Here is a 23,248-nt window from a genome sequence, read left to right on the forward strand (position 1 = left end):
CGGTAACCTGTTTGGTGAAATGAGCAATAAAACGGATCTATCTGCAATGAAAATTTCAAAACTTTATTCATATTTATATCAATTTTAACAATATATTTATTTTCGTCTAGAACAATGTTTAATAAAAGAAAATAAATTCATAGTTATATATATTTATTTAGTTCAGACTCTTTAAAAAATTAACATCGCGCGTTAAGCGAAGTAACATCCAATAAAAGCACCAACTTCGCTCATTATGTCTTTTGGTCTTCTAGTAAAGATTCTCCAATCTATGATGAAAAAATTTCAGCAGTTTCATGGGCTTATTGGGCAGAAGAAGCACCTTTCTTCGCTACTTATGTTCAAATAAGTTTTCAGTCCAATAAGTCAAAACCAACACTAATTTCAGCGAATCATAAAAAGAAAATTTTGACAACATCATCATCTTCCTCCTTTTCTGAATAGATGTTTATGTCCAATAATAGACACCAGCGCTTAGTAAATATTGGGTGTAATGGTTCGTTGAATTGATAGTCAGTATAAACATCATTTTGGCTTGTATAAACAAATGTTACTCTGAAACATGATCAAATTATAATTCTAGATTTCATATGAGAAGATTTAGTTTCTGCTAGAAAGCAATGAATGGTCATAGCAAAAAGATGCTTCATGCATTCAAAATGCTGAGTTACAGTAAGTATTTAAGAACTTTTTACAGTGGATAGAGCAAAAAATAAAAAAAACTTACAGCCTCAAAACTGTTCTTAAAATAGTTACTCATTGCCCTAATGGAACAAACAATTGCTAAAGAATCCACATTTTTATTTACTTTCAGAAAGAGCAGAGTTCTGAATATTGAATGACGTTAATGCATACTTGCATTTTATATTCAGAAAGTTTTCTACGTCTATATAACCACTTTTGATGATTTGTTCGTACGAAACTACTTTACAAAGATTATATATATATATATATATATATATATATATATATAAATACACTTCACAGCAAAACATTCCATACGCCACACTGTATTCATTGTGTAAATGGTTGGCTGCTATAGCTATGTCTCCCAGGAAGAATACCAACCGAGATTTTATATAACCAGTTAACATTTCGTAAGCTCCGCGAAGACCTCTCGCTTTCATCTTCGACCATGCGACTAGTCTTCGCATACAGTGGTTTGACTCAATTGTGTTAACTTGGTTCAATGGTGCAGTTTAAAACATTTCAGACGAAAAAGCAATAAATATCATCTGACTTCGTTGAAATTCTGCCCGTAACACCTGATTACTGTTGGTCGAGCTAGACTGAAGAATAATTTTGTGTAATTTGTTGCAGTACATATTGTCGTTGTACCTCTAAATCTCCATATATGTGCATTTGTAACTTGTTCAGGAAGATGAAAATGTTAGCATTCAAAATTTCCATATTTCCTAATTTAAAACTTTGGTTCTAACTTTACGTTGTGTTTAATGTAGGTATTCAACTTTAACATTTATTTGTACAGTATTTTCTTGCAATATTTCGCGTGTTCATTTTCTCATAGGGGGTTTAGAGGCAGTGCTTTTTTCTTGAACGGAAAGTGACTTTGATTTTTTTAGCCACAAAAATATTATACACATAACAGGGTTTGGGACCAAGTCGTATTGTAAAGTTTCTGCTGAATCTATAGAAATTGGAATAATTGGAGTTTTTGCACAATGTGGGTTTTGGAGGTGAAACAAAAATATGCTTTCTGTATAGCCGATGACTAATTTAAATTATAAGGCCATACACGCGCGCACTTTTTCTGCAATTTGATAACTCTTCCATGACTATCTGGATAGCCAAACCTTTCTATCATTGCAAACAGTTGGAACTAAATTAACGGCTGGTTCCAGTGACATAATAACGTGACTGATCTGACAGCGTCATGACGCGCTGAGGTATCTGGAGGAACATACCTCAAGGCAACATTGGACATGTGTATGCGGCATTACCAGATTTCATTTCCATATGGTTCAGCGGCCATATACGCTTTGTTAATCGGCAACTATTCTACTCCTGACGTGCGGTAGTAGATATTGTTATTGATTATTCAACTCCTCTTTAAGGATTTGTTCAGTACTTCGTTTTGTCAGTTTTCATAACGGTACTTAATTGAGATGCAAGGATTTTATTTTGCTGTGAAATGTATTTTATTCAAATGTATCGTATTTCAGTTATAAACAGTAGGTCAAATGAAAATAAATTAGTCAAATGATGTTCAATATTTGTTATCAGTAAAATTATAGTTATATTAAAATTAAGCGTATGAATTATAAATAGATGGTATCAAATGTTCTGTAGTTCATTTGTAAAAAAAGTTTTAAAACTATCATTTTTATAACTTGAGCTATCGGTGAATAGTTCACGCGACATCTGTTTCTTGAATTTTAGAATTCGTATCATTCATTCCTCTTTTGTTCTGTAGTGTAGACGAAGGTATGTACTAATGCACTAGGTTTTCATAATGAACAAAATCTAGTTGGAAAATATTGCTTCTAGGTTAGAAACCAACATAATTCTTGAAAATAATCATATTCTAAAAGAGTATTTGTTCCTAAGTCCTTGATTCACTAAATGTGACTAGAAAACAGGTTGAGTGACGATCCATTGTTCGGATCATTTTGGTCATGAAAGTGACTTTCTCTCACTCTCTCGGAGTATAATTAGAGTTTAGGAACAAGTGGTAAGAAGTTGTGTGCACACTTGTGAGATTTTAGGAGAGTTAAACACTCTGCCCTCATGTTCGTCGGTGGTGGTGCATTGTAGCCATGGCTACTTCGGAGAGTTTGACATCGATGGGTTCCCGGGTATCATAAAGTGTAGGGGCATGCAGAATGATGCCACACGTTCCCACGAGGACAGCAACAGTGAAAATCCAAAGAAACAGCCGATCCAGAACCATTGCCACGTATTTCCAGTCTTCTTTTACCTGAAGAGTAAACAAGTTCAACTGTTAAGCCAACAAAGACTTTAAATGTCTTGAAAAACTTCGTTCGAATTTGAAAAAAAAAAAAAAAACTTTTAATGGATATCTTATCCCCAATACACAATCTACAAATATATAATTGTGAAATAAGGAATAAAAAATGGTACAACGTCTGATATAACCACTATGAATGTATAACATGTTAATTTTTATTACATGAAATAAATGAGGTCAATTTTTTGAAATTATTTTGAAACATGGATGAGTGAAATAAGAAACCAAGTCCTAAAGTCTGTACCTATTAAAGTAAAGAGCACAATGTCCATTTTTTTTCTGATTAAAAAAAAAACTTAGTTTTTTTATTCAGAGGTATAAAGCGTTAAAACTTGAATCAATAAATTTTAATTTTATAAGACCACAAATGATAATCTAGTAACACAAGTCATCGCAGCAGAAAAACTTTAAACTCATTTTCTCCTTGCAAATTTTGCTTGTGTGAGTTAGTGCCCTTTACCTCTTAGGCACATACATTAAAATTATACACAACACAGCGGGACTTCAGAAAACTTGGCATATACCCATTTTGAGTTACCATTTCTCAACTTATTTATCATCTTGTGTTACTCCTTTTATCTGGTCGATTTTATGCACTCGTACGCTGAGACAGATTTTAGATGATATGTCATCAAAACAACTTACCATTTAAATTTTAAGTAACAGAAATATGATGCACATATGGCCTGCTACATCCTCTGAACTTCACAAATGCTTGCCCCCCCCCCCCCAATACCTTCAGAAAAACTCAGCGTATGGATTTTTATTGCTCTCATCTGCTGAAGCATGCATCTCTTTGAATGTTTATCAAAATGTTTGCATTACTGTTTGAAGCACATGTTTAACTAAAGCTTGACCACGAAAAGAAGGCGGATGACCTTGAAGTAAAACATCATTTGTATCATTCGCAATAGGTTTAGCAGGATATTTTGCCCATGGATACCGATTGCAGTACAGATTAGAGTTATTAAAATTTGTCATTTTTAATAATAACTTATTCATTAAAATGGCTGAAGAAGAAATGATTTTACATTTTTGCAAGAAAAAGTACTAAAAGCAAGGAAGTTCTAATTTCATAAAGGGGGGGGGGGTCGAGCCCCCACTTGCCCCCTTCTCCATATGGGCGCCTATGGTTTTTATTTAATGATTTAGTAAGGGTGACCAGTGACAATGGACTGAATGATATGACGATTGTAACTTTAGTTACTGAACATTGACGGAGAAATGATACTGTCTCCGTCATGAATTGCTTGATTCAAAAATTAATTTTACTTCGATTGCACTGGAAGGGAATAAAATTTTAAAGATAAGAAAATGTGTTTTTTTTTTGGCATATTTTTGAAAATTTCTTAGCATTAAATTCACATATGAGTTTGATAATACTTTTTTCTATTCGCAATTAAGTGATCAATGACATTTTCAAACTGTAGGACACATAACTGGACATCAGTGAGGCAACTATAATTTTGCGCTGGACGGGGTTTGCTGTATCTGTATTAACACACTGGAATTAGTAACATAGTTTGAATTAAAGATGTCTGGTAGGGGTTTAAACCCTGAAAACCATCCCTGCATGTGCCCCGACGAACATTTCGATTTCAAAAAGTATTCTCACATACAAAAAAATGTTTACTTCGTTTTGATAGGCGAAAATATTATCGAGTATTAATTTTCCATCAAATTTAACTGTCGAAAATTTCTTCTTAAACTTTCACTGATAGATTTATGCGATTTTTTAAAATCTATTATTTGTGGTAATGGTCACACTTCCGAGGTTCAAAGTTCTCCAAACTTGCAATGAGTAACTAGAGCAAGAACTGCGTACATCTAACATCGTTCTTGCATAGTTGCTTAAAACGATCCTAACTAATTCAAACTAATTCAAAGGTGTTTTCTTGGAGTGTATGTTTCTACAACAGGTACCGATTTTAAATAAGAAAGAGTAAGATTGCTGATTCAACTATTTGAAGACTCATTGGAATAGGGTAACTATCGCACATCGGCAACAATAGTGGCACATTTCAAAAAAAAAAAAAAAAAAAAAGGGGGGAAATCAAGGTTTCTCAATACTGCTGGCTAATTGATTAATTCTTAATTTCTACAATACTCTCATAACATTCATAATATTATGTTTAATAGTTGATTTTGTTATTCTAAATTAATAATGCAGAGTTAAAAGTTCAAAAAGATTTCTTTAAAGTTATGAAATTTAAATATTGTGTCACACTATTGGTTGTATCATTTATGCGTGGCAGTAAAATGCAAGTTTCGTGGCAAGAAAAAACGCTAAATTTTATTGCGTTTTTTCTTCTTCAAATTTTTGAAGTATGTCGGTACTTTCACCGGCCGTGGAACAATAGTAGATTATATACCCCACAAAGAACTTTGAATTGCAATTAGGGTGGATCATTTAATTTTTCTCGAAATTTTATGAGGCACAGGATTAAAAAAATACTAAATGCTCTCAAGCAAACAAGCGTGAATATATTTTGCATTCTGATAAGTCTTTTTGCCTTCGGATTGAGCTTCTGAATTTCGATTCCTTTAACTAGTTATGTTCCATGTAGGATTGCAGGAATATTAAATGTTACTTCGTTTACCAGTGAACAATTTACTAAAAATCATCTGCTCTGTGTTCATACCTTCCATTTCAGCTGTGAGAACGTCTTGGAATGTGCGGATAAGAGTCAAGGAACATCAACTGCGCTTGCGCTTGTTCACTACACCATTTCAGTATAGCTTCTATTAGAATATGTCTATTTTGTACAGCGTTTTTTCTTAAAATCATGGACCGTACTCGTTCAGGATGGAAATGGTCGTTTGGTAATTCATATGATAGCAGTTATAGCGATAGTTTGTAAAATAACGAAGATGTTGTAAATGACATGAACAGAGCCGTGATAAACGGGAACGTGATAGAGAAAGTAAAGGACCAAAGAACAAGGAAAAAACCCGCCAGTGTTTGGAAAAAAAAAAAAAAAAAAAACCTGGAGAAGTTTGGAAGAAAGATTCTCTTCCCGCTATTCAACTTAAACGAGTAAAAGTGATGTTAGAAAAACACCTTTTGAAGTGCAAAAGTCTTCTGCAACTCACCCTGAAATTCCAAATAAAAAATTAGAAGAGTTACATGGTGACAATCATGTATTATTAGACATTTCATCTTGTAATGCAAAGCAATGATTAATTGCATTGCACCCCCTCCAGAAAAAGAGAGGGTGAGAGAGATACTTCTAAGGAGTAGAAACCATCAGCCGACAGAGTTGTGTAGTGGTTAGACGCTGGTCTCTTACGTTCAAAGACGCAGGTTAGGTCCTGGCTTCAGTCGGTGGATTTTCAAGATGCAGAAAAACGACAGTGTCTATGTCGTATAATTATGCTGAATGTAAAAGATCGCTCGAACACTCGTTTGGCTTAGAAAACTCATTGACAAAATTAAATTCATATAGCAATTTCGGATCAAATAGAGCTCAGGTGCCTCCATCTGGTGGGGAAACTGAGCGTCAAAAGTCTCACGGTAAAAGCATCCACCGACAGTGGTGCTACATGAAAGAATGGATGCTAATTCCGGAGACCACTCTAGGTCTGCAAAAGGCAGTGCTACTAACGCAGCTCCAAAAGAAAAAATAAATAAAAAAAGAAGATTGCAACCATGGAAAGGGACTACTTGAAGTACTGTGAAGAGGAAAATGCTATCGGAAAAATTGGAGCTGCAACCTCAAAAGAAAAGAGCAGATAGGTATTGCGTCTCGACTTCGTTTGCATTTAGTCAATACGATACGAATGAAAATGATTTCCAATTACTTTTACAAGCCTCAACTTCAAATTCTTATATCAATAAGTTAATTCCTACAAGGCAATACTTCTGAATGTTACTTGGTTTCACGGACACGTGGCAGATACGGAATATTAGACAGAAGCTGGAAGCAGCTCAACTGTTCTGCAGAACAACTGAAGTCCAACCACACTGGAAATTTAATATACTAATCAAAATATCCTTCGCCAGAAGTGTAGAATATCCCAAAAATAATAACCCATCAGACAAACTCTTACAAGTAAGAATCTTATATTTCGACAGAAGTAAATATAAAACTCGAATTTTATAAGAAAAATCAGTAAAATGTATAGAACAAGCATTGTTGAAGAGCTTATTTCACTCAGTATGGACCAAGAGTCAGGCTGAATTAACATCAATTTACGCCCTAGGCCAAACTTTGAGATTACGCCCCACCTCAATATCCGAACTCTATTGAAATCGTGTCCCTCCCATCCCCTCCCCTCAGCCATTACCAGAGGCGTAGCAGCGTCCAGTGACAGTTGATTTCGTGCTCCCCCCCCCCCGTTTGACAAAATGAGGGATGGAGTTCGTTCTTTGTTTACCTTCGATGATGCTCAAAAAGGGTGGGGGGAGAGCTCCCCCGGGAATTTTTTGAAATTGAAGCATTATAAGTGCAATTTTAGGCCATCTAAGGCTATTTAACGGGAAGTAATGGCATTTGGAACTCGCCCAGGAAAGTTTTCGTAACTGAAGTCCTACATACGTAATTGTATGTTATTTTTGATGGTGTTAAAGAAAGGGAGGAGTTCGGGAACTCTCCCCCCTCCCCCCCCGTAAAAATTAGTTTTTAAAACGAAATTTTCGACAACCTTTTACTAATGATGTTGGGGAACGATGGGAGTCGGGAGAGCCCTCCTGAATCATTTTTGAAAATGAGGTCCTACAGCACAACTTAACGATTTTTTTTTATGCAGGGCGATTGGTGACTCTAGCGAGGAAACTTTTCGAAATTGAAAACCAAAAAATTGTAGGACATCTTTTATGACATCCGGACATAGATGAGGTTTAACCGTTCTTTCCCAGAAAGATTTCGAAATTGAAATACGCAATTAGAAACCATCTCTAATGACATTACGAGAAGGAATAGGATTCTGTAACTCTCCTGAGCAGTTGTTTCGAAATTGAAGTCGTAAAAACAAAATTTTGCACGATTTAAATGTCCAGGCTCTTGAATTTCTTGATGCACTTTTGTTTTCCATTCTTTTTTTTAACCTTAGAAATATTTAGAACTGCTGGTGTCTCTACCTTACAATGTTCTGAATCACTCTCTCTACATATATTTTAATTTTTCTTCTATTTAAAACATATTTCGGGGCATCCCATGTATTTTTATCCACTTTTTTGTGATCTTCGTGGTGGAATTTTGAATAAAAATATTCATAAAAATAATATGTTGGAAGCAAACCCCGATAACTTACATCATTATACATTTTTTTGCGCCCTCGAACCTGTGCGCCCTTGGAGTCAAGGTTGACATCCTCTTGGAAGACCCAGTCCACCCCTGGGAAAAGCTATATTTTAAAGAAAATACTGTTCAAGTCAAAGACATTGAAAATTATCTGCTTTGACCAGAAATGGAATTCGACTCAATCATTACGCCCCTTCCCTACCCTCCAATTGCTTTTTTTATGCCTAACGGGCTGATTGCAATCTATTCTAGTTGAACTTAGCTTCTTCATTTTTACTAGCGCGCCACATTTTTATTTTTTCAACAAGCTATTTGTTATTTTTCTTTTTCACTGTGATGTGTGCCCTTTTCGGCTTGCGCCCCTAAGCTAGGGCCTAGGGTGGCCTGTTGGTTAATCCGGGCTTGCCAAGAGTCGAAGTTTTCGGCTTGTATTAAACCAATTTGTGGTGCAATTAACTGTACAATACAACGAGAAATAACTGATTTCTCCCTGGAATCACAAATACGTATGTTTGAAATCTTTGATGACAGTCAGGTGTGATGGAGCTAACATGAACGTAGGTAAATATGGTGGTGTCACATACGTCTGCTTGGGGGGAAAAACATTACAATGGATTATATGCCTACAGTTGCCCTTTAGACACTCGTATCTACACATTAATGGAAACACAATAAGACTCGAAACATTTTCAGGAACCATCTGCAAATATTTGTAAAAAAAGGTCCCTTGTTCGATCCACACCTATATCGGCAGACCTTGAACAGAGTTCCTGATGAAAGGTAATGCTCATTAAATATTATTATTTTCATTATTACCTTCTCATTAATTAAAAATGTTTTAGTGCAGAATAGATGATACTGACTTTTAACAGGACACGATTGTGTCAATGCCTATTTGTTCCGCTTTCACCTGAAGGATTCCCCGACTTGCACTTTATGCAACTCTGGACAAGTCATGGACGCTGCTCATCTGGACGACTGCTCTGCACTAACTAATTGTGTTGTCGAGAAATATTGGAGAGTCCGCGGTTTTATGGCCTAATGACCAATGTACCCGGCATTTGTGAAATATTGAACCTTATAACGTCATTTAGCACCTCTTTCATGATGTGCATGCTAAATATCAGCATCCTTTTATTTTTTCACCACAGGACGGTGACCCACCCTGATAGCCATTGCAGGAGATACAGAGTAGGCTAAAAGTATTGAATGCATTTCATGTGTTTTTTTTTTTTTTTTTTTTAAGGAAATGGGGTAAGTACATATTCATTTTTTATTGGAAAGGCAAAGTAAAATACACTCCAATACACTCAGTCCTGCTGGCTGCTCTGTCCAACAAACCCCAAAAGAAAAAGCAAAGGGGTGTAACGTTATTTGCAGACAGACGCAATCAGTAAATTTCACCGAGAATGGTTTTAATGAAAGTTGTTAAATGTGTAAATGTTTTTGCATTAAAATAAAAACTTTTATGTTGTCTTTACAAAGAAAAAAAAAGAAAAAGAAACGTTTGCGTACCTCCATTTGTACCTTTTTAAAACTTAAGCATGAAATGCGGTCAATACTTTTGGCTTACCCTGTATTTATTAAAGTATTGTATGTAATGGTATATTTTCAGTACCTAATTCAAATGACGATGAACGTGATATTACGTTCACTGGCGTTTTTGACATGTTCTGCTTGAAGAACATACTATCACATTTAATAACTGCCAGAAGATTTCATGTTTTATTTTTATTTCATGCAGTCACTTATCTGTTCTTTTCAAGCTTTTGTAGCCCTGACAAAGCGCTTAATTTATGCGCCTAAAGCAGATGAACGAACTTGCTGACTATTCATTGTTTCGACGATGCAAGCAAAGCCTTTTAGGACATTGATTTCGATGTACTTACACTTATATGTTCCTCATATCTTCTGGTATGGTCTGCAATGAAATGCACCGACTCCATAGCACGTTGGAATTCTGGACAAAAATGAAGTCTCAGGGTTTGCCCAGAAGCAGGGCTGGCTTCGGGTTCTGGCACAGACAAAGAGCTGCCTTCATCATCGTCTTTGGCGGGCGCATACCCATGGATTCGGCATGGTGGATCACCTCCGTTGCAGGAGTTTCGGTTGTCACCGAACTTGCGCGGGTCAGCCGAATACAAAGGCCTGCGCATGAGCAGCAGGCGTGGCAGGATCTGGAGGAAGACGCGCTTCACCCACGGCGCCATTTTGTGCGTCGAGGAGGTTCGAAAGTGCACATTTAGAACAACAACTGTTACACATATCGACAGCGTAACGAGAATCATGGTGAAGAGAAGATATTTGCCGAGCAAAGGCACCACCAGAGAAGTGGGCGGGATGATTTCTGCTAACAATAAGAAGAACACAGTCAGCGATAGCAGGATCGAAATGCTAAGGGTCACCTTTTCGCCACTGTCTGATGGTAAGTAAAATACCAGAACCGTCAGAAACGAAATTCCCATACAAGGAATGATGAGATTGACAGTGTAAAAGAGAGTTTTGCGGCGCATGCTGATATTAAAAGTTATGTCCACATAAGGCTCTTCACAGCAAGTGTAATATTTTTCATGGCGAACAGCAGGAACTTCTAGTATGTCCCATTCGACACTGAGGTAGAATTCGGTGAGATCGATCCCGATATCCACTAAATTGGTCCCTTTCACTTCATCCTTATGCCGAAGATCCACCTACAATGAAAACAACTTTTCAATTAACAATATCAATAAAATGCCAATAAATGTAGAGTAAATATACTTATTTTGACATGCCCACTAGTTATTGAGAATTTTAAAGTTCACAAAATAAGCATTTGAGATAACGTAAGATTTCAAAATTGGCACCGTTTTAAAGTTAAATCTATCATTTCATATCAGTCACTAACTGCGGATTTTGTTTCTAAGATGAGTCAAAATAGGTATCTTTATCGTACTTCTGTATTATTATCACTATGGAAACGCTACAAATAAGTAAATATTTTAATCGGTTAATTAACATTGTAAAACTATCAGCTCGTGTTAAGGATTTAACATCAAAATTAATATATAAAACATTTGTGCTGTCTTTCTAAATATTGTTGTGGATAAATAATTCACACTTTAGCTTCGAGCGTGAGCAATTAATTGTAGTTGATGAACCAATAGCTTAATACTGAAAAACAGCACAAAATAATAAAACTTATATTTCAACAGACTCTTAATAAATATGATACGTATGCAATAAATATTTTAGTATCGCGCATTTGTTTTTTGAAAAAATTAATGAAGTCGGCAAATATCACTTAAAAACAAAAAAGAAAAGCCAAAACGTTTTGATTTTAAAAACACCTTTTGATAAAGATTTTTTGCGCGGAGGATTTCAAGTGTTTTAGATAAAAGAAACCTTCATTTTGAGTTTACATTACGAAATCTCCGGATCAAAAAATAAATTCCAAAAGTTTGTTTTAGATCCACATTTGATAAATATTCTTTGCATTAAGAATTCTTAATATTTTCACTGAAAGATAATGAAAAAAGTATTATTTTTATGATGAAGTTTCTGGAAGAAAATTAAAATTAATATCATTAGTATTGCAGAAAATCAGCAATTAAGGAACTTAGTGTCTTAAAATTAAATTTTCGAATTCTCAAGCAAATTTCGAGAATTCTAGAAAATGCATTTAAGGTCAGGATACCCGCGCGGCCTTTATCGCTTTAACTGTATGTAAGGAGCAAGAATGTAGGAGTTGCAACTGGAAAAGGCTTCAGATAAAGAAAAATTCAAACTCGTTTCTTATGTCGGATTAGAGTATTTTAACTCATTTATTGTCATTTTCTACCTCATATAAAAACACTAAGTGTCAAGAGTTTAAGATTATTTTCTTCTTGCTTGAAACGGAGAATGTTTTCATTTCTGTATCAAATTAAACCTCTATACAGGATGTTTCAGTTAACTGTTCCAGAACTATGAGAGGTAGGGTGCATCGTGACGACTTGAAATCATATGAGGCAGTGAGAAGCAAAGGGATGTGAGTGGACATTTTCAAGTTTTGAGTAAAACGCGTTTAAAGATTAGCTCCTAGATAGACTTTCATTGGAATTGTTTTCTAAATCATGCTGTATAACAGCAACTACCAATGCTACTAGTACCATCTCTTGCCCCAAGACAGAGGAGAGGTTCACCTACCATTTGTTCTGGTTATCTCCAAATTTTTAATTTTGCCACTTGCATCCCTTTGCTTTTCACTGTCTCATGTAGCAATGCGGGCTTGGTAATGCTTTCCTGAGTTGGTGATGAACACGGAAGCACCATAAAGAAAAGAGATCGTAAATGAAAAATCTTTTTAATTCTACATGAAAAAAAGCAAAATGTACATGGGGTCTAAGTAAGTGTTCGAAGTTTTTTCAACCGGTCACAATGCACACCACACATCTTCGGTGCATGGAACTCCGAACAATCTGCAATACTCTTACATATCTCAAATTTCTCAGGTCATGAAATAATTTCCAACCTCACGTTGCTATATGATTTTGAATGGTCATGATGCACCCTACTCCTCGTAACAAGTTCCGAAAAAGTTAACTGAAACACACTTTTATATCAAATTGACTAAATTTTTTTTCATGTTTACGTACCATCGTTTTTGAGAGTAAGGGAGACCGGGAAAGTTCATACAGGGTTAATTTGATACAAAGGTTTTAAATTTGGAAAGCGTATGAGTCCAGAATAGAACTGAGAGTCTCATGAATAAGCAACAGACTATTCTGATTTGATCTACGTACGTCAGAGAACCTTTCGCTTTTTTGGCTAAACTTCATAGTGATGTTAAGGAACGAGGCGAGAATACTTAACGAGTAGGACCATAACTAGTCTTATCATTGTATTTCAATTTAGCTCAACAAAACATCTATAAATTATAGTTAAAAATGAATGAAAATTTCAAAGCTCCAAAGGTGGATTAATAAGAGTTCTGACACCGTGAGAATTAATTTTTCCGTGATCTAGAACTGCAACATCACAGTAAAACAACAATCCAAATTAAAAATTAGAGAAAAATAAAAAAAAACCTTAATCGTGCTCATAAATAGCCATTTAACCCACATGATGTGCTTGAAAATAAGCACGTTTTCTCAATAATAAGTGCTTCTTTAACAGCGGTTCCAAAATATGTTTTTTGATCCACATCAGATGAAAACAAATTTGTTTTATTCTAACGCTATAATGCAATGAAACTCATAACTGAAATTTTACAAAGATCGAAAGAGGTTAATTTAAGTAATTCAATTCATTAAGTAAAAATTTAGAAGATTATTTCGAGAAATCTGTTTGAAAATCAGTTAGCGTTGAGAAATATTTTCATGCATGCCGATACATTTTGTTAAAAGCCAGTGCAACTGATATTTATCTACAATTTAATTTTTTTGAGTAATTAATTTGTAGTGCAAATTTTTTGAGTATTTATGCTTTCATTTTTTTTTAATTTTAGAAATTATCTTTTCATGTCAAAGTTACCGGTGAAAGAACAGTGAGTACAAAAATGGCTGCTTTCACTTGTGGCTGATAGGAGTGTTTTGTAAAACAATTAATAGAAAATACAGATAGTTCGATAAATATTATGTTGCGTATGAGTTGACAAGATATTTTAATTTCTTCTCTTCACTTTCTTGCTCTCTCTCTCTTAAAAAAAAGTTCTTGTACATCAATTAGTTTTTATTATTTTTGAAAAACATAATTTTTATAATTGAAATATTTAACAATTAATCCTCGAATTTAGTATGCTATGACTTGCGATAGTCAAGTTTATGTGTTCAACACCATTCAAAATGAAACGAGCCATTCCACGGAAAACAGTTATTTTGTCCCGCACGTGACGCCTCACATATTTCATTAAAAATAACACTTTAAAATATAAATAAACAAATTATTTCTGCTTAACAAATTAAAATCTTATGTGTGATCTCTTAAGCAAAAACATTTGTCATTACCCTTTAAAATGATTACTTTTTAATGAAATATGTGAACCGTCACGTGCGGGACAATGGGTTGACTTTTTCGTGGAATGGCCAAAACGTGTTAAAATATTTGACCTTAAATCCGTCATATGTCCAAGATCCGAATTTCATGAGGCAGGTTTGAACATCGAAAGGGAAGAACTCCACATCAATCTCACAAGAACTTTTGTATATTGCTGGAGGCTTCCACTGAATCATGCCACGGTTGTTGAGTTGGGCTTTTGTTTCTAAAGTCACTTCGAAATTTCCGTCGGCACTAAAAGAAAAATAAGTTTTTTGAAAGATAAAACAACCGTTTTGGTAAAGATGTGAAAGTTAAGGGTATATAGGTATATTAACAAACTTCACTGCAGCTTGTTCAGCTATTATTTTTGTTAGAGTTTTAGCAGAGATGGTTTTTAGTTCACTTAACAATGTTCTCAGTACAGTCGAGCCCGCTTAATGGAATAGCCAATTTGCCACAAAAATATTTAAATAAGCGGGATATTCCATTGTCCGGAATTAAAATAACCAGTTACTACGGCTTGGTACATTTAAAATGTACAGTCGAGCCCGCTTATTAGAATATCGGTTAAAAGAATATCCCGTACATTGGTACATTGAAATACATTTTCAATGTACCAAGCCGTAGTAAATGGATATTTTTATCCCGTCAATGGAATATCTCGCTTATTAGAATATTTTTGTGGCAAATTGGCCATTCAATTAAGCGGGCCCGACTGTATTACATTAAGCGGGATGTTCTTTTAACTGATATTCAAATAAGCGGGCTCGACTGTAATTTAACTTTAACTGAAAAGTAGAAGAAACTGCAATAGGTCAAATAATGAAAGCTAGAAGAAACTGTTATAAGACAAGAACTGAAAACTAGAGGAGTATGATGACACGACACATGTTTCGTATCCTTGATACCAGAAACTACGAGCGGTTCATTGTACTGCAGAAATTCCTCTTCATGCAAACCATATCTCGTACACTGTCCAACCATGTTCGTCGTGAAAAGTTGGAAAGCGGCCAGTTAAGACAATCTGAATGAGTCCTGCCTGGGAAAGCAAACAATAGTGAGATACAGTCAACTATTGATAACTCGAAGTCTTATAGCTCGAATATTCTTTTATCCCGAAGTTTTCTTTGGGTGCGAAACTCTTGTGAAGGATGTGGGAACTTCCCATAATTCAAACTACCAGCAGATTTTTGCCGGTTCCTTGAGGTTTTGAGTTATCAAAATTCAACTGCATTTTGATGCGCGTGTTTCTTTCCTTTCGACATGTCTTAGCTTCCAATGTAGCAAATAAGCATCTCTGTACATTAATAGATACTTGTGTTTCGACTTAAACCGAATGTAAGTCTTTCCATCTCACCGGTACTTGAACAGTATAAATGTCGAATGATTTGATCTTAAAATTGCTTCCGTCTTGGATCTACTTATATTTTACTATATCGGAACTCGGACTTACAGTAGAAATGAAACAACGCGAGATACAAGAACGCACTTGTCAGATATGGGTTTGTGCAAACGTGCCAATAACCTTCGCCCCTGTCAGACATGGGCAAATGTGTCAAGTTCATAAACAAGAAACTTGAGTCTTAAGCTTTAACAACGATTTTTCTACTCGACACTATTATTTAGACACAAACTATTAACGAACGTAAGATGTGGTCAAGAACTTAAATGTTTGCAAAATATTATGTTTCTTTCTCTGAAAAAAAAGAAAAAAGAAATGATCTCTTTAAGATAAATAAAGATTCCATGCACGTAGCATTAAATTCATTTCCTTCCAATATCAAGCAAATCACGTTTTCTACGTATGACTTTGTTCCTCTAACTTTATACAAAACACAAAGTGATTTCGTAATTTTCTCTTTTATGAAATCATATATTATAGATAGAATCTAATATCAGCTAAAATCCTACTGCCGATTATTTATTTTTCGATGCATAGGGTAATTGGTTTTTGTATTTATTTCACAATCGATAATTTTTACTTATTTTTTTCCCTTTGCAAGACGTGCGCTGTTTAGAAAATGATTTGCATTACGATTAAACTAACTAAATTAAAGGAAGCTCCACATGTATTGATAAATAAACAAAAATAAAGAAAATCTATTTCTGTGGCATGCAGTCAGTCATAAGGAGTAAAAAAAGTGGCATTTAAAAAAATATTTAGGTCAGCCAGTTAGAACCCTATCAGATTTAAGGAGAGTCCTATAATGCTCATGAAATGTACTTTCTGGCATATTACTAGCCTTAGCTCCTTTTTAATGTTACAGGATAGCGTTATAAACTTAACCGTAAATAGGAGTAATCATTATGTTTTCTTGTCTCAACAAAAAGTCGATCGTAAAATAATTCACTTCTCCGTAAAGTGTCTTATTTCAGAGGTAACTACCCTAATTCTTGCTCACTGAAAAAAAAAAAAAAAAAAGCAGATCGAATTCGTCGACTGGTAGATAGAATTTGATCGAATGGAACTCAGTCGAGACGAATATATCTCATAGGGCCTGAATTAATTCGATTCTGTTCGATTCAATCGAGTTTTAAAATCGATTCAATCGAGAAATTTCCTTTTGGGTCTGGCAAGGGAAATTTCTGACTTCGCTATTGGTAGATACAAGTGATCGTATTCGAATCAATCGAATTCTGTTGGATTTGAATGTGCAAGAAAGTAGACTTGATTGTTCAGCATTAGAAATTCCATGTCGAGTTCGTGTAACTGTATCGTTGTTTTTAATTAGTTTATAAATTTTTTTTATAAGTTATGCACAAATATTTTTAAAGAAGAGAAAAAAAGGTAATAGAAAGTACATCATTTAATTCCATACAAATAATATGTTCTTATACTAACTTATTATAAAGCACTATATCAGGCCTCCATATGTGGTCCGAAGGAACATGTAACATGTCGACTCCACCGTATTCTCTCGGCTCCCATGTCAATTTGTAGTCGTGCCAGTACTAGAAAGTTTTCAAGTTGTTAAAATGTATTTTAAACACACAGTACATTATGATTACGATATGAAAAAAATTATAATTAGTGAATGAATCATACCTGCTCCACCCACAGGTTTGTAGTCATGATTTGATTCTTAAGATTCTGTAAGAGAAATTAAAATCATTTCAGTGTTTATATACGCAAACAAAGCACAGTTGCAATTTCATTTCAGCTGATATATGTATATATATATATATATATATATATATATATATATATATATATATATATATATATATATATATATATATATATATGTCGTTGAAAAAAAGAGAAAAAATCTCACACGCTGTCTAATTGTAATAATAATGACATATGTACTTGTTAAATTGACCCTGGCATAAGTCAAATATTTTACGAATTGAGTAAAGCATGGATTTGGGTTGCTGTTTAGTTCCTCTAATAAATGTATTAATTGGGTAAAAAAAACATTAAACATTGTCCACTAAGAGCACACGAAAATTGTCCACTAACTGAAGCTGATGCCCATTGTTTTTACGACACCGGGACATCCGTGGCCAAGTGGTCGTTATTGCCTGTTTGTGATACAGGAGGTCGTGGGTTCGATTCCCACTGATGTGATTTTCTCTTTTTGTGGTAGAATTTTTTTCTGATCTTGTCTGTTAATAATTTTAAAATTTGTCGTAGTTATTATAAAGAACAGAGGCAAAACACATAGTACACCATCCTCTTATAGTATGAGATCCGTCTCAGGTTGATCTATCCTCAATTAGTTTCCTCATTAGTTATATAAAAAAAATGTAGATAAAATATTATATGTAGAAACACAATATTAAAAGAGTTGTCGAAGCAAAAGTGATAAATCATAGTGGTCATTTGACACATCCATAGTTGAGTAGTTCTGCAGATTTTCTGCAGGTATCTTCAAATTTTTCAGAATCTAAATATTCTGCAGATTTTTAAGTTAAAAGTTCCTTTACCTGGCTTATTCTGCTCAAAACTCGACATTTTAGCAGGAAAAAATATTATGTGATGACTATACAAGACTACGTACTTTACATGACTACGTACGAAATATGCTGATATTTTGCAGATTTCTGCAAAATTTCTCACTTTAATTTCAAATTACCTGCAGAAAATCTGCCGAATTACTCAACTATTGAAACTGTAAATCGCGAAAATCCTATAATTAAACCACTTTTGCATAGAAAACCTTACACTATCGTGTTTGTAATATTTTTACACATTTTTATTTATAACTTATTAAAAGAAACTGAATGAGGGTAGGTCAACTTCGATCGGATCTTCGACTATTTTACTTGCGTGAGCAAATGCACACGATTGAATAATTAAAAAACTTTCAATTGCTCAAAATTATGCAGGGTGTCTTATGCCACTCTCATTCTAATCACGATATATTATATAAATTCTGAACTCATCTACTTTCGCATACGAAACATAATGAGCTTACTCCGATCGTCATCAAACGTTTTTTTGGGATAAGTTTTTTTCATTTTCACAGATAAAATAAAAAAGTTATTTCGACAGGTTTCACTATCATGATTCATGATAACAGTTTTAGATAATTTCATTGCAAAAAAAAAAAAAAAAAATCTTGATTGCGAAATAATAAAAAGTCACTTTGCTAATAGTTTGTTTTTTCGACTGCTGACTATAATGAACTTTTTCGTTTTCGGTAGCGAGCGCTTTATCACTGACGAGAAATTAATTTTCGCTGCCGTCGGTCGCCAAATGAAGTTTTCAGAAACTTTACCACAAAGTAGTCTATTTGGTGTACTGCGATAATAAAAACGATAATGTTTCAGATCATTTCCTCCAATTAATGGTCCTCATAAAATAGTTGACTTGGAAAGCAGCGTCACCTGTTCCCTGCCTTTATGAGTTCATCGAAGTAAGAGTAACTGATTAGAAGTAAATATTTTCAATTCGGCCATTTTTCACAAAGTTTCCTCTAAGTTCGATATGCTCTGATTTTGGTCCATTTCTTTCACAAAACAAAATGTGCCTTTGTAATCGTGGCATAATGTACCGAAGTTTTAAAACTGCAATTTTTCACAAACAATTTTAATATTCAACCATTTGAACATTTTACCAATGATTTACGTTTGTTTGAAAAAAAAAAATCACGGGCTATGAAGTAAAACAGATTAATTCAGAATAGCAAGATATTTGTAATCCGAACATTATTTAGTCCAAGATGATCAACTTTCAGAAATGTATATTTTAAACACTTATATCACTTTCTTGTAGGTATTAGACATCAGGGCATGATTACCAAATAGATCAACTAGGCGAGACCTAAGGCCCCCAATTTTTGGAGGTCCCCAAATGGTTAAAACTGTTTTAAGTTATTCAAGAACAAATAAAGAAAATTTAAGATTTCTTTCTTCATTTATTGCGTGTTTTCTTCTGTTCAATAGAGGTGTGGATGGCTATGCTCCCTAACAAATATTTTGAGCGAGTGATTGAGCACCACCCTCCTGGCTCCCTGTCAATTTGGTGTTTATGAGGTGGGGCTATAGAGGGCCCTGAAAAAGTGTTTTGCCTAAGGCTCCGCAATATCTTAATCCAGCCATTATTATTATGTGGTCATTAATTTTTTTTTAATGAAAAGTATTGTTTGAATGTAACTCAAAATATTCTGATATAGTACAATACTAATTCATATAAGATTTTTCTCATAAGTTGGGTGTTTTTGAGTATAATGCTTTTTCAAAGACATTGGAACTTTTAATTAGTCCCCTTAACTGAAACTCAATTATCTGTGTAGTTTGTGTGGTTAAACTTTATTTTATAACAAAAATTTTCTGTTTCTTTCAGAAAAAAAAATAAAAAAATCTGGTTTTCGTTTAAATTGAAACGGATAACAACTTAATGCTGTGATAACTCTCTTCAAATTCAGATCTCAAGCAGAAAAGATTAAAAAAGATTGTTCCCTTTCGTATGAAAATAATAATAACCACCCTTCGACAACAATCCATAATCCGTGTGAAACCACTCTATGACGACCATCTCTAATCGACGTTAAAGCACTCTTCGACATCCTTTCTAATCTGTGTGAAACCACTCTGCAACAACAATCTCTAATTTGAGTGAAACCACTCTTCGACAACTATCTCTAATAGGTGTTAAACCGCTCTTCGACACAACGAGATGAATCTTTCCTATTTAGAAGTGGCAACGATTGTTCACTTTTTTAGAGGGCGCTGTCGGAGAACCGCTCCCGTCAACCGCAGCAGATCTATGTAAATGATGTTAAGTTTCTCATTTTTTTAGAGGCAGCTATTAAAGCAAAGAAAGAAAAAGACAACTGGAAATTGGTTGTAATAAGGGGCTAATATAGTGGACGATGTACGGCTTTCGTCCACAGGAAGTTTGCACAGTATTTTGATAGAAAACTTAATCTTATTTTTCATCACCAACTTGCCGAATTCGCCTGCTATTAATATTGCGCTGTGCGATGCTTTATTTTTTACGAGTTGGAATGTTTCTATTCCTGTAAATAATTGACGAAATGCGAATTTAGTAGAATTAATTACGTAAATAATTTTTTTAATTAGTTGTAAATTTCGTGACATGTTTCGAGAACTAATTAAAGCGAAATAATTTTTGCTTTCACGACCTTTAACAGATAAAAATAAATGTTAATGTTCTATTTACTCAACTTCAAGCGGATATTGATTTTAATATTTTTAGTCACATATTTACTCACTGCTTAAACAGAATTGTTATCATTATTTTTTTTTATTGCATTTTTTTCGACAACCAAATAGAAAAAAATCGAGAAACCTTATTCATTCAAAAAATTATACCTCGGACTGCTTTTTTGAGATAGTTCTGGGGTTTTCTGTTGAAATTAATCAAGTTTTCGAAAATTACAATTTACTCTTATTGTACATGTATTTTTAAATGAAAAAGGTTTCCCATTTTTTTTTCGATTTGGTTGTAAAAAAAATGCAATAATAATAAAAAACAATGATAACTATTATGTCTAGGCAGTGAGTAAATACATGAATAAAATTATTATAATCAATATCAGCTTGAAGTTAAGTAAATAGAACGTTAACTATTTTTATCTGTTAAAGGTCGTGAAAGCAAAAATTATTTCGCTTTAATTAGTTCTCGAAACATGTCACGAAATTTACAACTAATTAAAAAAGTATTTACGATATTAATTCTACTATATTCTCATTTCGTCAATTATTTACAGGAATAGAAACAAGCCAACTCGTATAAAATAAAACATCGCACAGCGCAATATTAATAGCAGACGAATTCGACAAGTAGGTGATGAAAAATAAAATTAATTTTTTCATCAAAATATTGTGTAAACTTCCTGTGGAAGAAAGCCGTACATCGTCCACTATATTGGCCCCTTATTACAAACAATTTCCAGTACTTTTTTTTCTCTTTTTGCTTAAATAGCTGTCTCTAAAAAAATGAGAAACTTTGATCTGCTGCGATTGTCGGGAGCGGCTCGCCGACAGCGCTCTCTGGAAAAAGTGAACAATCGTTGCCACTTTTACACTAGCAAACCCGTAGGACATTTATCTCCTTCTTCATACTCCGTGGACACAACTAATTCTCCAATCTGTGTTTAACCGCTCATCAACAACCATCTCTAATCTGTGTTAAACCGCTCTTCGACTTCGTCAGATATAAATTTATTGGGGGGGGGGACCAAGTTTAATGCTGCTAATTTCGAGTTGCTTCAAAAAATATATATATGGAAGCAACATATAGAGGAACATTTAAGAAAAGAATAAGGCACAAGGCCAAAGATGCGCAAAGCAGTCAACTAAATAAGCGAGGTAAATATTATAGTCAAAATATAAACACAAATAAAATAGTAAGCATTGAAGATTTCATAAAAAAATAAATTAAATAAAGTAGATGAAGCCAGAACTCTTCAGCATTGGATACTTTATCCAATACTGAAAACTTGGCTTCATAATTGGAAAAAGCATCCAATGCTGAAAGCTGAATGCTTTGGTCAAAAGACCGAAATATTACACTAAAAACTAAATGGAGGAAGACCAGTTCCGAAAAACTAACATTCAGAAATACATTGGGCTAAAGGCACCACATGTGAAAAAAGAATGCAAGAATTTTGGAACTAAGAACCTAAAACTAATACACTATGGTTTCGTCTTTGTTATTAGAAGCCAAAAGCTATCGATAATAACACTCCACCGTTACCACCAGCAAAAATTCAAATGTCTTATCTATGTGTCTGGGTGAAAATTTTACCCTATTTTTTCTTTTATTTAAGCCTGATCGCTAAACATGCATCACTTTACGCAACTTTAATTTTCGAGGCAAACAGTGCACCTCTGGGAAACGTAGCCAGTTATTTATGTAAACAAAATTCCATTATGGCTGCTGGCTTTTAAAATTTTTGGTCAATGATTCTAGATTTTGTTACATTTATTAGATAAACAAATTCATTTTAATTTTTCGTGTACTTAATTTCCACGTTTTATTTAAATAAAATTCTTATAGTTTCAGTAAAGCCTCAGATATATTAAAGGGCTGCAAATTTAAAGGCAAAATCTAGTGGCAGAAACACTAACAACGGCTCTCCGCTAAGTCCATCATACTGAATGTCGTTTAAAACATTAAGGAAATGTTTCTCAAGGAAGAAACTTACATTGCGACAGAACTTCGCATTTAAGTACACATTCTCAATGTAAAACAAAATTTAATGAAAATCTTTAAAACATATTAGTGACAAAGGAGGTTTTCGGTGCTTTGTCTGTGAATTAACCTGACCGTTTCAGATTGTTCATCGATGAGTTTTCTTAGATGAGATTTCAAAGTGAATTGGAATCGTTTGACTCTTTGAAAGAAGTCATCTTCGTCTTCGGAAAGCATCAGGGCAGCTTCAACACCTTGCATGTGATTATATCGAACAAAAAACCAAAGAAGCTTACTAATAGATGTTAAAGGAAAGTTTACCAATGAGAAAACATTTTCTCAGTAATTGCTCCCTTGGAAAGAAACTATCAGGTAACTTTTCTGCCAACTTAAGCACCGTTTAAAACAGCGAAT

The 23,248-nt window shown here is 34.1% G+C and overlaps 1 protein-coding gene across 1 annotated transcript in view; it reads right to left on the minus strand.

Annotated features, from left to right (window-relative positions):
- Nucleotides 1-2,746: 2,746 nt before the first annotated feature.
- Nucleotides 2,747-23,248, minus strand: part of LOC129231509 (acetylcholine receptor subunit alpha-like) — a 37,812-nt gene continuing 17,310 nt past the window's right edge. The window contains exons 2-6 of the mRNA XM_054865842.1: nucleotides 17,273-17,317; nucleotides 17,069-17,178; nucleotides 14,298-14,478; nucleotides 10,122-10,922; nucleotides 2,747-2,938 (exon numbers count right to left, since the gene is read on the minus strand). Of these exons, the coding sequence (XP_054721817.1) occupies nucleotides 2,747-2,938; nucleotides 10,122-10,922; nucleotides 14,298-14,478; nucleotides 17,069-17,178; nucleotides 17,273-17,317 (1,329 nt within the window). The remainder of the gene's footprint in view (nucleotides 2,939-10,121; nucleotides 10,923-14,297; nucleotides 14,479-17,068; nucleotides 17,179-17,272; nucleotides 17,318-23,248) is intronic.

Source organism: Uloborus diversus, chromosome 10, assembly GCF_026930045.1.
Source record: "Uloborus diversus isolate 005 chromosome 10, Udiv.v.3.1, whole genome shotgun sequence".
Classification (NCBI taxonomy): Eukaryota; Metazoa; Arthropoda; class Arachnida; order Araneae; family Uloboridae; genus Uloborus; species Uloborus diversus.